Source organism: Cydia amplana, chromosome 15, assembly GCF_948474715.1.
Source record: "Cydia amplana chromosome 15, ilCydAmpl1.1, whole genome shotgun sequence".
Taxonomy (NCBI): Eukaryota; Metazoa; Arthropoda; class Insecta; order Lepidoptera; family Tortricidae; genus Cydia; species Cydia amplana.
In genome coordinates, this window is record NC_086083.1 from 11,352,093 (window position 1) to 11,368,437 (window position 16,345).

At 38.8% G+C, this 16,345-nt stretch overlaps 2 protein-coding genes across 2 annotated transcripts in view; both read left to right on the top strand.

Annotated features, from left to right (window-relative positions):
- The window catches only part of LOC134654814 (transient-receptor-potential-like protein), a 50,638-nt gene that overhangs the window by 15,956 nt on the left and 18,337 nt on the right, over positions 1-16,345 (top strand). Inside the window, exons 13-15 of the mRNA XM_063510285.1 lie at positions 5,641-5,836; positions 12,587-12,754; positions 15,963-16,094. Of these exons, the coding sequence (XP_063366355.1) occupies positions 5,641-5,836; positions 12,587-12,754; positions 15,963-16,094 (496 nt within the window). The remainder of the gene's footprint in view (positions 1-5,640; positions 5,837-12,586; positions 12,755-15,962; positions 16,095-16,345) is intronic.
- LOC134654567 (tektin-1-like) lies at positions 3,603-4,938 on the top strand. The gene has a single exon (XM_063510033.1). The coding sequence runs from the start codon at positions 3,618-3,620 to the stop codon at positions 4,902-4,904; it is 1,287 nt and encodes a 428-aa protein (XP_063366103.1). The 5' UTR covers positions 3,603-3,617; the 3' UTR covers positions 4,905-4,938.

Here is a 16,345-nt window from a genome sequence, read left to right on the forward strand (position 1 = left end):
TAGTAAATGGTTCCGTACTTTCATGGAATGGAATGTATAAAGAGAAAGAACAAGCGAAAACCTAGGAGAAAAACAGGTTATTAGTTAAATAAGTTTAGAAATGTAAATAATGTCTACACCTATATATATATATACATATTACTCGTGATCAAAACAATTTAGGTACTTCAAAAATGTAGGTACATTTATGTTTATGAACAAATAGATCGAACTAGCACCTAAGGCTACTTCATAACAACGCATTAAAAAAAAACCAAAATGATTCATTCCATTTATTATCACAAAATTAACTAGGATCGCTTGAGAAATGCGAATTCTAGAGAAGAATAAGTATCAGACATACGAAAGATTTTTGCTCAAGTTGAAAGTGTTGAAACGGAGACGCTTCGGTCGGACTTCATACTCGCTCGACCAATTATACTTATCTATCGAGCAATTAAATGGCTGTTCGTTATAATTTATAATATGTATAAAAAAAGCAAAAAAAAAAAGCAACAACGGTTGCACTCCGGGAGTGCAGATAGAAGTGGAAACTCACCTCACTATGTTACCGACGCCCGGTAACACGATACATACGTTTAGCGGAGGTATTCTATTAATTTATTATATATTATTATCATTCTCAAATAAGATCACACTTTTTCATTGACATGTTTATTTACCCACTCAGTTGCTTCTGGTAACTAGAGCTACCAACTTTGAACGCCTACAAATTGCTTCTGGTAGCCAGAGCTACCAGACGACCATTGTACGATTTTTGATTTTTTATCTGTGAGTGGCGGCTTGGAAGCGGTTTAAACTATGTTCCGAGCATAGACAAATAACATGGCAATACAGAAAAAAAAAATTAGCCAACATGATAAAATAAAAATATTTTAAACAGCTGTCGGTTTCAAAGTTGTGCGAAAGTGAAGTTGCGGAAAAGTGGTCGGTGTTTTAAAAAAGCCGTAAGTATTTTTAATTACTCTTTTACTATCTAAATTTTATACCAAACGATTATGTATTTATCTAACTAACAGATAGAATGTATATTTCAGTTCTAATGTAGAATTATGAATTACTATCTCACTTCAAAGTAGTTAAACGGTGATTTTTTTCGGTTACTTGCGATTGAAATAAGATAAGACTTTGAAGAATAAGTCATATTTTTCAAATAAAATATTGTTATTTAAATAGTCTAAATATAAAGTTTCATTTATAATCATAAAATCATTTAAACCTGTGATATGTTATACAGGATTAGCGAAAGAAACAATTGTAAGTATGTGCCGGGCGGCTGGTAACTCTAGCTACCAAAAGCAATTTAGCGAACGTCTCGCTCGGACGTCGTAAGGCATGAGGCACACTAGACGCTTTGCGTGCCCGTGTGGTACATTCTTGTTATGTGTTCCTACTAATGTTTCAACTACTAAGATTGTGTTTTGGGGAAACCTGACATTATTTGCACATGGTTATTGGTATATCTTTTATTAGTGCATGGTCATATACAGGGTGTCCCCAGACTATGTCACATGAAGGAAAAGTACCTTAAATAACGTAGATAAGAATATGACGGTGACTGAAAATAATGTCTGCATACTTTTTCGAATGCTGGACCTACCTGTGCCTAACGCACTCTGTGTGCCCCGACCCTAATCACCAGCGGCGGCCATTTTTTCAACATGGCGGCCAGTCCTACCGGCGTCGGATCAGGTGTTGCGGGTGTTTTTATATCGGCTTTGTTTATTTACGTTTAAATTAGTGTAATTCCGTATTTAGCAGTTTTCTTTTGTGTAATATGGTTTTGTTCTAACATTCTGTGATTAATGATGTGAAAAATTTATAGTGAAAATGTGATATTGTGTTGTTTTTGATCGGCAAAAGAACCCGAAACTGCGGTGGTACGTAATACTTTCTTGTTATTTACTTGTAAAATCGTAATGAAAGCGATAATTGCAAACTGTGACTATTCTAATTAAAGATTATTAGTTACTTGTTCTTATTAGAACTATATTTCCGTACTTGAGTCTCTTTAACCATTCAAAAATACATCATGAATCAACGAAACATTTCGATCCGTCCTGCGTATTTCTTGCGTGACGTGTCATAAAATGAAATGATGTTTATTTAAGGATTTTTAATATACACTTATATGGTATTTGGTACTAAATAAAAGAAGAACTAATCTACTTTTTTTTACGATACTAAAAAATAGGTGTTATCGCTTTAGTTTTTTTTTTAAATACATCTCTGCTTGAAGGTTTCGACTTTTTTAGTGTGTCAAGTTTACGCATTTTTTATAATTATTTTTATTTTAATTACCCATACATTAAGCAACGGAATCAGATTCCTTGTTTTATTAACTATTCTGTGTAAAAAAATCATAGCAAATGGTTCATTAGACGCCAATTAATTAATTTTTCAATAAAACACTGCATCGCGCGGACATTGGCTTAAAAACGCGAAGCAATTTACGCTACAATTTTTGAAATCCAAAAGCAACTGAGTGGTTACATACCCCCATGACAACGTCAAATTATTTGAACATAGGTAAAGAGTCTTGAAAAGGAGTCCGCAACATAAATGTCAAATAACATTGAGTTTTTCTTTATTGATTTAAATGCCATCTAAATTATGAGTGGCCACCTTACGCCCCTTACGGTCACGTGATCGCCTTACGCTGTCTCGAGTTTATCATTTTTTCCCCACCTCAAAAAGTGCCCAGCGCCGCTAAAGAAGTTTTCACTTCAAAAATAAAAACCGGCCAAGTGCGAGTCGGACTCACGCACGGAGGGTTCCGCACCATCAACAAAAAATAGAGCAAAACAAGCAAAAAAACGGTCACCCATCCAAGTACTGACCCCGCCTGACGTTGCTTAACTTCGGTCAAAAATCACGTTTGTTGTATGGGAGCCCCACTTAAATCTTTATTTTATTCTGTTTTTAGTATTTGTTGTTATAGCGGCAACAGAAATACATCATCTGTGAAAATTTCAACTGTCTATTAGCTATCACGGTTCGTGAGATACAGCCTGGTGACAGACGGACGGACAGCGGAGTCTTAGTAATAGGGTCCCGTTTTTACCCTTTGGGTACGGAACCCTAAAAACAATAGGGAATATTACGCGAAAGTCTGCGTAGGGGGCGCCACATCAACAACAAGTAAACAATGTAAGGGTCTACCGCAAACGAGAGAGTCGACATTTTGTTATCTAACCTCTCTATCACTCTTGCGTATTCGAGCGATAAAGAGGCAGATAGCTGAATTTCGATTTCGCGTTCCCCGGTAGGCCCTTTGTAAGCAAACCGCCTTGATGTATCAATGTCATATTTGATTGTCTGTGAAAACTTGTCAAAAAACAGTTTAAGGTACAGTATGTATAAGTTACTCTATGGTATACTTAAGTCACTAGTGCTGCGCTCTGGCGGCAAAACATTGCAGTAATACTCCCTATTTAAAAAGCAATTTAAATGTAACCTTCGTACTTACATACATAGCCAGAAATATTTTTAAACACTTTTCAAGTAACTTTTTTACTGTCACAGGTTTGACAATTCAACGATTTATTGTCAAATTTTGTAAAATCTCATATTTGCTATTTCCTTACAAAGATTTATTTTGACAATTATTTAGCAAAATGACTGACTCACAATTTGGCGTGCGTCACGCGATTGGTGCGCCGGTGGCCACGACGCGGCTATCGGAGCAAGCGATCGTCTGCGTACCCCCCAGGTCCGCTAAGTTCACTCTCGCAGAGTGGAAACTCAACAACGACGCAAGAAACAGAAACGCCGAAGACCAGGCCCAACTCGCCGACAGGGTCATTAAAGAAAGCGAGAGAGTCCGCGACCAAACAAAAGAAAGCGCGCAACTGTTAAAAGAAACAACGGACCGACGCATAGACGAACGAATCGGTGATGTTGAGTTCAATAAAGGAGAGTTGAAGGTACAAAGAAAAGAGATTTGCAATGAGCTAGAAGCGTTAAGCATGTATAAGACCCGGCTGCAAGACTGCTTAGCTTCACTGCAAACGAATGCTCTTACGATCTGTAGAAAATGCCTCATGTTGAGAGACGGCCGGTTAGGAATCGATTTGGCTGTCGATAATGTCGAAGATGCGCTGCAAAATGAAATAACAACTATCCTCGGGGGCCAGAGTCTTTTGAAACGAGCTCTAGAGCAGTTGAACGAACAGATGCGACGATTACGTTCCGTTCGGTACCTAGTTGACCGCGATTTGCAGTACAAGCAAGCTGCCATCGATTCCGATAAAGGGTCACTCACGTTAAAACCGACTAATTTATGCCTGTCCATTTACGAAGGCTATGCAAATCTAGATCCTGCTGATATTTCAGCTGAAGAGTACAACTCGTACTCCGCGAAGAATATACAACAGGCAGCACGAGAAGTGTCTTCCGCTCGCCCGATACGCGTATTCATTGATACTTTGCTCAAACAAGTTATTGATGATTTATGGACAGCCTATAAAAAATGCAACCACGAATTCAATGAGCGTATTAGAGAGACTCATATTGCAAAAGGGAGGCTGGAGGAGATGCATCATGAGACGACGAAGAAGATTTGTGAAATGCAGAATAACATTTTAGAGTTACAAAAGGCTCTGGCTGAAAAGGAGGGGTACATAGGTTTGGCGCACACGCGACTTGGTAGGAGGTCTCAGAGAGTAGGCGCTGAGTTGGTGAAAGATTCTCCAGGGCAGTCCCTGTTCTACGAGTGTGAGAGCCTCCGGCACAGCGTGGAGCAGCTTCAGCAGACGCTGCAGGAGGCCACGGCCTCTCTGCGATATTTGCTGCAGACACAAATCCAATTGGAAGAAGATATCAACGTCAAGGTGAATACTTTGAAGATCGATGAGGTGGATTGCATGACTTTGAGAGCTACTATGGACTATCATTACTACTAATTGTGCCAATTGCTTGTTTTACATACCTACTTAATTTTTTTTAAAATCCGCGAATCAGTACGTGATTTCTACATATTTATATGCGTGCATTTATTTATTAACTATTATTCTCTTTATTTACTTGTTATTATTATTATTTTGCTATATTTTTAATTTAAGGTATTGAGTTATTTGAACTATATTCTTATTAATTATTATACAGTAGGTATTAGTTAAACTACTGAATAAATTAATTAGGTATTAAATACTGTTTCGTTATGATCTCATTTGATTGAAACACTTAGTTTATTGGAATTAAATCAAGCTGTGCACAGATTTGCAGTGATAAAGTGTGAAAAAGGTTACCGTATAACTTAAATCACATCAAAATGTAGCGTTTATAGAAGCTGTACCGCATTTTAAAGTTAGATTTTGACGGAGTATTATACCCTTTGTTTTGACGGAGTGGGAATGCATTTAAGCACTGTGTTTGGGACTCTGCCATTTTCCATAGCGCTGACTAGACGCCAAAGCTGAAAAGCAGGGCCGTCTTAAACTATGCTGGGGCCTCTGGCACATAAGAATTTGGGGCCGTTTTGGAAAGTAAAGAAAACTAACATTTTTCTACTATGATCTTCTATTTATTATGGGCAATCAAATATACTGTTACTGTCTGTCCTTGGGGCCCCCCTGAGGACGGAGGCCCTGGGCCCCCAAAAGACGCTAGTGGCACTAAGTGTTTTTTTTGTACCTCCAGCGTATTCGAAGCCTCTCAGTCCCTCTTCTGGGCGTCATTCGGCATGGTGGGCTTGGAGAACTTCGAGCTGGCCGGCATCAAGAGTTACACCCGCTTCTGGGGGCTGCTGATGTTCGGCTCCTATTCCGTCATCAACGTCATCGTGCTGCTGAACCTGCTCATCGCTATGATGTCCAACTCTTATGCTATGATTGACGTAAGTGACATCAAATTAAATTTAAAAATCTGTTTCTTGGTACAGCCAGCAGCAGAAGTTGCTAAGCGGGCGAGGTGTTCAAAATTACCTTGACGCACTCTTATTCTCTTTACAATAAAGTCGCGTCAAGATCATTTTGAACACCTCGTCCGCTTAGCAACTATTGCTGCAGACTGTAGGCAGAGATGACTGCAGGATTGCCACTTGACATTATCATAATCAGTTTAAAACCTAACAAATTAATATTAAAGTCGACGTGGGGAAGTGAAGGCAGATGAGGGGTAATATTTAATGCAAGGTAAAACGTCATAGGGTAAGTAAAGTACTCTCATATTTTGTAGAATAAATAATCTTTAATAGAAAAAAACCGACTTCTCTAACTACTAGCCTAACCCACTTAACGGTGCTTATACTTTATTTGGTAATATGTATACATTTTATGGTAATCATAGTGGTTGATTTAGTTTAGGTATCATAGTGGTTTTCCGGGTCAAGGTCCGGGTCTGGGTCCGAGTCCGAGTACGGGTCCGAGTCCGGAGTCCGGGGCCCAATCCAAGTCAAAATCGAAATTGAAAATCACAAAACGTGTACTATGCGTCGTTGAGGAGTTCTGTTCTGATCATCATCAGCAGTTCCACTTCATCAAATGCCACAGTTTTTAATGTAAATGCTTGATTTTCTGATGAAAATATATAACATTCTATACGGATGCCTTTAAGATTTGAGAAGTTCCCTCGATTCCTCATGGATACCATGTTCAGGACTTGAGATTGACATAAATGTGCCTAAAAACCTAACTTGCTTAACAAACATAACGAAAAGGACAAATCGCCAAATGCGAGCTATGCGTCGTTGAAGAGTTCCGTTATGATCATCATCAGCAGTTCCACTTCATCAAATGCGACAGTTTTTAATGAAAATGCTCGATTTTCTGATGAAAATACAAAAATCTCTATACGCATGCCTTTAAGATTGGAGGAGTTCCCTCGATTCCTCGTGGATCCCATCATCAGAACTCGAGCTTGACAAAATTGTGGCTTAAAAACTTAACTTGCTTAACAAACATAACGAAGAGGATAAATCGCCAAACGTGAACTATGGGTCGTTGAAGAGTTCTGTTCTGATTATCATCAGCAGTTCCACTTCATCAAATGTCACTTTTTTTATGTATATGCTTGATTTGTTGATGAAAATACAAAAATCTCTATACGCATGCCTTTAAGATTTGAGGAGTTCCCTCGATTCCTCATGGATCCCATTATCAGCACTCGAGCTTGACAAAAATGTAGCTTAAAAACTTAACTTGCTTAACAAACATAACGAAGAGGACAAATCGTCAGACGAGTGCTATGCATCGTTGAAGAGTTCCGTTCTGATCATCATCAGCAGTTCCACTTCATCAAATGTCACTTTTTTGAATGTATATGCTTGATTTGTTGATAAAAATGCAAAAATCACTATATGTGTGCCTTTAAGATTTGAGGAGTTCCCTCGATTCCTCATGGATCCCATCATCAGAACTGGGTTTTGACAAAAACGGGACCAATCTGTATGCATATACATACAATCAAAAAAATAATTTTCAAAACCGGTCCAGTAATGACGGAGATATGGAGTAACAAACATAAAAAAAAAATAAAAAAAATAAAAAAAAACATACAACCGAATTGATAACCTCCTCCTTTTAGATTTGGAAGTCGGTTAAAAAATAAAATTCTAATCAAAAAATAATATTTTTAAACATTGACTAATAAGTAATTTATTTATAAATGTCAGTATTTTCAAATAAAAACGCATTTATACCATTTGGTTCATATGAATTGGTGACAGTTAAAAAAAAAGCTATAACTCTATTTTCACAATCCATAACTCCCGCGGGAACAATAACAATATAGGCCTTTGTCGTCCTGCATGAAATAAGATCTTCTTCGACAAGGTGTAAAAAGTATTTTCATCATGCATTTTAATATCGCTGTCTGTTCTAGTATCGATGTCAGTGCAAGTTATTATTATTAAACTGGCCTGTTATTAAACTCATAAATTATGTGTCCGTAAATATTAGCAAACTCAAACCGCTTGTCATGAATGGTAAAAGTATTCCGTTCTCAACAGAGGTCAAATATCTGGGGGTAACACTGGACCAGAAACTGACCTGGAACAAGCATGTGGACGGAACTATACAAAAGGCTAGATCAGCCTTGGCAATATGCTGTCGTTTAGCAGGCAACCGATGGGGTCTAAAATCCAAAATTGCCTTATGGCTGTACACATCTATAGTGAGGCCGATAGTGTCTTACGCCTCTGTAGCATGGTACAGGAAAACGACGCAGAAGGTAACAGTGACGAAGCTTGGCAGCCTGCAAAGAACTGCCTGTGTCATCGTCACTGGAGCCATGTCATCCTCCCCGACGGCAGCCCAAGAGGCCATACTAAATCTACCGCCCCTTCACCTGCATCTGGAGTTGGAGGCGAAATCTAGTATGCTTAGAATAGCGGGCGCGAGGAGAGGTAATTGGTTATCGAAAACTCTGACTGTTTAAGGAATCAGTGTACGATATTCCTGTTCTTGGGATGCCATCCGACACTATGGCACCCAAATTTTGTCCACTCAAACTTTACTCAGTGGAAGTCCCCAAAAGGGAGGACTGGTCAAACAGTCAAATTAAGTGGAAAGAAGGAAGCCTGAGGTGGTACACTGATGGCTCCAAATCCGGATCTGAAGTAGGCTGCGGAGTATACGGTGAAGCGCCTAGGGAAAGCATCAGCTTAAACCTAGGACGGTTTTGCTCTATATTCCAGGCAGAGGTATACGCCATTCTAGAATGTGCGTCAATCAATCTGAAAAGCAACTACGATAATCACACAATCTATATCCATTCGGATAGCCAGGCGGCACTCTTAGCCGTAACCTCTGATGTCACCACATCGAGGCTGGTTGAGAACTGCAGGCAACTATTGAACAACCTTGGAGCCAGGAACAAAGTTGTTCTACGTTGGGTCCCAGGGCATGCGGGTATCGTAGGAAACGAAAAGGCCGACGAACTCGCGCGAGCAGGGGCTAAAGGGAAAAACTACAGTCCTGAGCCGTTTTGTGGTATCCCCAAAAGCCTAACGCGGCTCACCCTAAGGACCTACTGTCAATACACAACAATTCAACTCTGGAGGGAAACAACAGGTTTGAACCATTCCAAAGCGCTTATCAAGGCCTTCAGCAAAAAGGCGTCCTCGAACGCCTTAGCGCTGTCTAGGAACCAACTGCGCAACTTGGTAAGGGTGCTTACTGGGCACTGTTGCCTAAATAAGCACATGCACACCATGGGGAAACGTGACATGGGGCGGTGCAGACTCTGTATGGAGGCAGAGGAGACGCCCTTGCACATCCTCACAGAGTGCCCTTGCCTAATGCGTACTCGTGACTTAATCCTGGGCGGGCTCATATTGCGCCCGGAGGAGGTAAAGTCTCTCGAGTTCAAAAAGATCCTGCAGCTGTTTGAAGTTGCAGGTTTGGATCGAGAGTTGTAGTAGGTGGCGATCACAATAGATCAGCGATGGTCGCAGTGATACATAGGCTTTGGAGCCTTATATAGCCCCTAACAAGAAGAAGAAGAAGAAGAAGAAATATTAGTTTACTCCTTTTCATTCAGGATATTTAGCTACTGTAAGTAATTCAATTCGGTTTAATCAGAACAAACGTTATACATTCCGTGCAGTTTCCTTAATGGGATTGCTTTCAGCTGCGCGGACGGAGACCTATATCATAGTGCACTAGGAGCATTGACATATATCTAAAGACGGGCCTTACGGGCACTAAGAATGGTACTAGTTCAGTGGTGTCACTCACGAATTCGAGCCAATCGTGCAGTCCAACGCAACTAGTTGCGACCAATCGCGCGCGTGATGCGAACTCATTAACCAATCGCATTGTGGCGTTAGACGGCACGATTGGCCCGAATTCGTGTGCGTGACACCGCTGTACTCTAGCCCCATTGTTATTGCCCGTAAGGCCCGTCCAAAGAGAAAAGTTGGGCCTGTCTTTAGATATATGTGAATGGCTAGGAGCGATGACGTTTTCTGCTGTCATAAATACAAGAAATTCTAAACGAGCATTTGCTGTGTAAGTAAGACCAAGGAAAGGAGATAATAGATGAAGAATGTAACATTTCTTACATTAGGAAATATCGTTATTCCAGTAGTTTCCAGTACATGCCTAGTTGCTTTTTTGGCGAATGCGTTAGTAACTTATGAAACGGAGTAAATACAATGCCAAAAGATAAAATTCCATTTTGGCAACAGAACAGAATTGCTATTACTTAACAAAGTGTGGGTATACGCAGCTAACTCACCGGGTAACAGGTCTCGGAACCGGTTTTTTTGTAAAACTCAAAATAGTCCAATATTATTAATTATTTTATGCTCTTTACGTAGGACTGAATCATGTATTTAGGTAACAACTTCTTATTATTAGATTGTCCAATTAAAAATGGAATAATAAACCAAACGAAAAAGAACGTAATGATACCGGTATTTCTTGTATGAAGAAAAAACCGGTTCGAGCCTTGTCCGGTAACACTGCGATTTCCTGTTTCTTAGGGCATAGGGCTCAAGTTGTACTGGTTCGCAGTTAGAAGCGAAACGTTTTGTGAATTAGGTATTATTAAAGACGACTTAAGCATATAGGGTAAGCATTCCTATTGTTGACAACAGTAATACGGACTGTCTTTTATTCTTTTATGTGTTGATATTCTAATGCTAGTGTAAACAGTAATCAAGCAAGCTAGTTTAATGTAGGTAGTTTAAAGATGTTATGCCACGAAAAAATCGGTAATTAACACATTGAGTGCCTCGGAGGATTCTCTGTTCGTGGTCGCTCTCCTCTACAAACGGAAAAACGCTGGGATTGGCTACGAGCGTAGCGCTACGTAAACGTTGGCAGTGAATGTGGTAAACGGAACGAAATATATGAATCACTGCGCGAAACTTGTGACGGGAGATAGGGTTGCCGCGCGGAATAAAAAGGGTTTAAAAAAATAATCTTGAGAGAACTCAATTAGTCTGAAAAATTAATTTAGTTTAATTTTGCTCGTGATGTCGCCCGCACATAATATATCACTATTAGCTATTTTATAGGTAAGTACTAATTTATATATTAAATTTTAAGGAGATACTTATTGGATTATATCGAATCTGTAAATTTTAATGGGACTTACCTGATTCCATTAATAAAGTTCTAAGCATTTGTTAATTTACAATATGTATAACCAACTACAAACAATATTAAAACTTTTTACTAATATACATGCTTAAAGTTGCTGGCAACAAAATCATATTGTTTAATAATAACTTTATAGGGAGAGGCGGTTAAGATTATTCATCTTTAACGAAAATGGTTGTATTCTTTAGAGAATAACCGGCAAGGAAGTATTTAAAGACGTGACAAGGCAAAGCTTTGAGATACAAGATGCGAAGTATAAATAACGATTATGTAACAAGAGAAATTGTTTGAGTGTGGGATGTTGAAATTGTAGATTATTTTTGTAGAATAACGTCGCGTCAAGATCATTTTGAACACCTTGCCCGCTTAGAAACTATTGCTGCTGACTGTATAATAATCTTAATCATTGTTTTTGCAATATAATATTTCGCGTTTTGAACATATAGGTACTATATAGAGGTAATAAAATAAATTCGCGATAAACCCGTCACGTATAAATGTGAGTTAATTGTTGTTGGTTAATTAGTAGTAGTTTTTAGTAAGCATCAGTCCATTCGTGGACGTGCACATATTTATTGTTAGCAAAAGTGCCGGTAGAATTGAGTGCCCATAAAAGGGTATTTTACCCTATGTTTTGTTCATAGAAAAATATTAATACATATGATTTGTTCAAATTGGTTTTCTACAATCAAAAATAATATAAGAACCTCATTAAATACCTATATGTAGGTAAACACATTCATGTTGAAAAGTACTGAACTATAAGAAGGTACGAGTAGGTATTAGGTAAGTAGGTACCTACACGGAACTAAGTATAAAGGTATAACGCGTTTTTAGTAAAATAATACTGTACACTATAGTTAAACTCTCTAGACGCCATTACTTGGAATCCCTGAAGTAATTAAACACGTAAATAAACAGATTTTCTTCAAATGAACTTTATGGTGATAACATTCGAATTTACTTTTGTCAGTAGTTACCTAAACACTTTTTACTCAGGTAAAATAACGTTAGAAGGGATTTTCCGTCACCTTAGAATAATTGCGGTCCTGACACTATCAGTAAGATTGAATGACATTATTAATGACGTAGGGATGCGGGATGTGACGATTCCATTGCTGACTGGTTTCACCAGAGCAATAAGTCAACACAGGGTAGCTCGTAGTGAGCTGTTGCAGAGTAGCGACTCTAAGTAGGTACAGTCACCTGCATTAATATGTTATACAACGAAGGCCGCAAAAATATCTGACACGATCTTATTTGTAGAGCCGTAAGTACGTGTCACATATTTTTGCGGCCTTCGAATAGTATCATATTATTGCAGGACTGTATACTGAACGGTCCTAAAATGTGTTGCTCTTGAGCCATCTTCGATGTCGTTTTTTGTGGGGCCTATTATAATTAGTTGTAGGATTTACTCGCTCATCTCGAGAAAACAATATTAGGTATATTAACACAGCGCAGTATCCAATTTCTGTATATCCAAACAATGCCATCTCTCGCATAATTTAGAAACTAATATGATAAACCTTTCCCAGGAACACTCTGACGTTGAATGGAAGTTCGCCCGAACGCGTCTCTGGATGAGTTACTTCGAACAGAGCGCGACGTTGCCTCCCCCCTTCAACATCTTCCCCACCCCCAAGCTGCTGCTTAAAATGCTGGGTCTGAGGAAGAAGGATCAACAGGCGAAAGAAAAGTTAAAGGTACCTAAGTACATATTATAAGTTAAAATAATTAATCCGTACATAGTCCTAGTTAGTACTATTATTTATTCTGTGACATAGTAAAAAACAAAGTCGCTTCCCGCTGTCTGTCTGTATGTATGCTTAGATCTCTAAAACTACGTAACGGATGCGGTTTTTAACAAGCTTTTATTAGGTCGACCTGTATGTAACTAACTAAAGTCTATTTTTTTATTCGGTAGACTGAAATGACAGTTAATAGTATGAAATGACATTTCATGTTCATACTATTAACTGTCATTTCTGTCTACCGAATAAAAAAATAGACTTTATGTAATGGAATCTAAGGTAACTAATTTAACCATCTTCCAAGGATCGTAGCGTCATGAAAATTGGCAGCTGTATGTAGTTCTGATGACAATACAATAATATGGTACTGTCGAACTGATCTGATGATGGAGACAGGAGGTGGCCATAGGAACTCTCGACCTGTATGTAACTAACATGTAATGGAATCTAAGGTAACTAATTTAACCATCTTCCAAGGATCGTAGCGTCATGAAAGTTGGCAGCTGTATGTAGTTCTGATGACAATACAATAATATGGTACTGTCGAACTGATCTGATGATGGAGACAGGAGGTGGCCATAGGAACTCTGTGATGAAACAACGCAATATAATTGTGTTAGGGTTTTTTAGAATTGTCTCGATGAGTATTAGTTGTCTGTCGTAAGAAAAGTACAGTCAGCGATAAAAGCGATAAATTAATTTTAAGATTTGTTGTAAGTACTAACAATTATGGATCAATTATGGATCAATTATGGATTCGATTTAAATAAATAATTGAATTGAAATTGAAAGCTTTTACCAAAAATTAAATTTTTGCCAAAAACCTATTGTTAATAGAGTGATTCAAGAAGAAGGTTTATGTATGTATGTATGTACGGGTTTGTTAACCCGTGCGAAGCCGGGGCGGGTCGCTAGTTATGAAATATAGATAAACAATATCTGGGAGACCGAGCTTTGCTCGGAAAACATATAAATCTCAAAAATGCGCGTTTTCCCAGAGATAAGACCTAGATAGATTTTTCGCCGCCGAAAACCATCATATAGCAAATTTCATCAAAATCGTTAGAGCCGTTTCCGAGATTCTCGAAATATAAAAATACAAGAATTGCTCGTTTAAAGTTATAAGTTATAAGATATTTCCATTGCGTTACTCGGATAAATTTCGCCCCAAAAACGTGAATTATATTTAAGTATACCTACTTCATTAAAAGGTGAGGGAATTTTTAATGATAGGTAAACTTCCGACTAAAAAAATTTGGTGTAAAATATTTTCGACTGTTTTTTCGGTAAACGCTCTTTTTAACGTTATTAATGAATCCAGTAATTTAAGAGATGCGGAGAATAACGTAGGTGTAACAATTGCAGGCTAAGGTCTCCCTTAAAAAAGGTATGGGTGTAATAAATCGATAAAGTTTTCGAGAACACTGAAATGGCTGAAAACCTAATTGCCACTGGTCTAATTACTGTGTGAGTGTTACTATAGGTAGATGTTTGTTCATTTCGTTGTACCTAACCGTATCAAATAATGTAGGTCTTTAATTTAATTTAATTTCACTTTACATAAGTATATATATATATTGTTTAAGCAACAGATTGCGTCAGCGCATCGCGCTGAGGGCCTACCGCGAACCACGTTCGACGTGTTGCCTCCCTGTCACACTTACGTACGAATTCACAAGTGGGACAGAGAGGCAACACGTCGAACGTGGTTCGCGGTAGGCCCTCTGATCCACGCAGATCAATCTAGGGCATAAACCAGCAGAAACATATTGTCTTAGTTGCACTTTACACGGATGTAATACAAATAAGATTTACGTATGTGTGCTATAGGTAAAGTTGTGTATATAAAGAAATGCAAATTGTAAATAAATCAGATACCAATTGTCCGTTGGTGTTTCACTACCTCTATACCCAAAAACCTCTGCTTGCTCAGGGCGACACTCTGAGAGTAGAGGCTCCCATCCACCACCTTTTTACAGGAACCCTTGCTGTGGCATAAGACTCCTTCAGCCTTAATCGGTCGCTTGAGCCTGGGCGATCGGCAGCAAGTATCCATCCAAACCACCTTGATCCCCCCCCCGTAGGGAATCCGTCTGTTACCGATAGGTCTCCCGGTACAGACATCCTTGTCATAGAATAAGTTAGGGCTAGGGAAGTAGGGACTTAGGCCAATAGGATCCCTTGCTATCGCCTCCCACCTTATTTTATGCAGTCTGTGCAGGCACATGCAACGCCTGAGTACTAGTTAATTCCATAACGGTTCAGTCCATTGAGTAATCCAGGTACTCGGCCTTAGCGTGTGGCTGTACATATATATATATATGTTACCTATACATACACATAAGTATTTACATGTATAAGAGTAGGCTTTTTTTAGGCTTTACCGTAATAAGGTAAAAAACACAATCTCTGAAGGCGGTGTCGTATATGTCACGTGAAATTTAATCTTTATGATTTAATCAGAAAGTAAATTACCCTTCGGCTCGGAGAAAGGACTGAAAACGTTTATGACAACGGCCCCTGTTCTATAAGTCAAACAATGTAATTAATAAACGTTCTATCTTTCATCCTGCTGTGTCATATTTTGAGCGGCAGCAAGTTAGTATCGAAGTTCGTAACAAAATATTTATTAATTTTAAATGAAAACCATGATAAGAAAACTGATTTTCATTTTGTTGTCGATTTTTTTTTTTCGTTAGTTGTGGATACAATTTGGCTGGTTTGAAGAGGTCCTCATTCTGGTCGAAATAATAATACGAAATCAAAACTTGTCTCTAAAACAATGTACATATATGTAATATTCACGCTGCATGAGATTTTTAAAATAAGCCTAATGAAAGAGTTTATTGGGACTTATTGTCTGGGAAAATTAAAGTTGGCGCTATTGGGTATATTGAGTGTTTACGCAGAATAATACATTGAAATTATTTTTTGCTAAGTATTTAAGTCACATCGTGGAAACAAATGCTATTTTCGTCCTTTTTATAACCGAAATAATGTCTGGTTGTACTTGTACCAAACCATCCGACACCGTTAAAGATTTTTGCGTAACATATAACAAATACATTTTATTGTATTGGAGGCTTCACAGTTCATTGTTTGGCTGAACATTAATTAATTGTGTGTCTAAAATAATTTATCCGGATCCATTTTTATCTAGGAAAATGTGGAGAAAGAGCTTGACGTCCGCTACACAGCCGTGATGCGAGCGTTAGTGTGGCGCTACGTGTCCGCCATGCACCGCAAGATGGACGACGAGCCGGTTACCGAGGACGACGTCAACGAGCTGAAGGTAACCATTTGTATAACGCGGCTACACCGCCGTGATGCGAGCATTAGTGTGGCTACGTGTCCGCCAAGCACCGCAAGATGGACGACGAGCCGGTTACCGAGAACGACGTCAATGAGCTGAAGGTAACCATTTGTATAACGCGGCTACACTGCCGTGAGCGAGCGTTAGTGTGGCTACGTGCCCGCCATGCACCGCAAGATGGACGAGGAGCCGGTTACCGAGGACGACGTCAACGAGCTAAAGGTAACCAT

Coding starts and splice junctions, on each gene's coding strand:
- LOC134654567 (XM_063510033.1), top strand. CDS start 3,618: ATGACTGACTCACAATTTGGCGTGCGTCACGCGATTGGTGCGCCGGTG.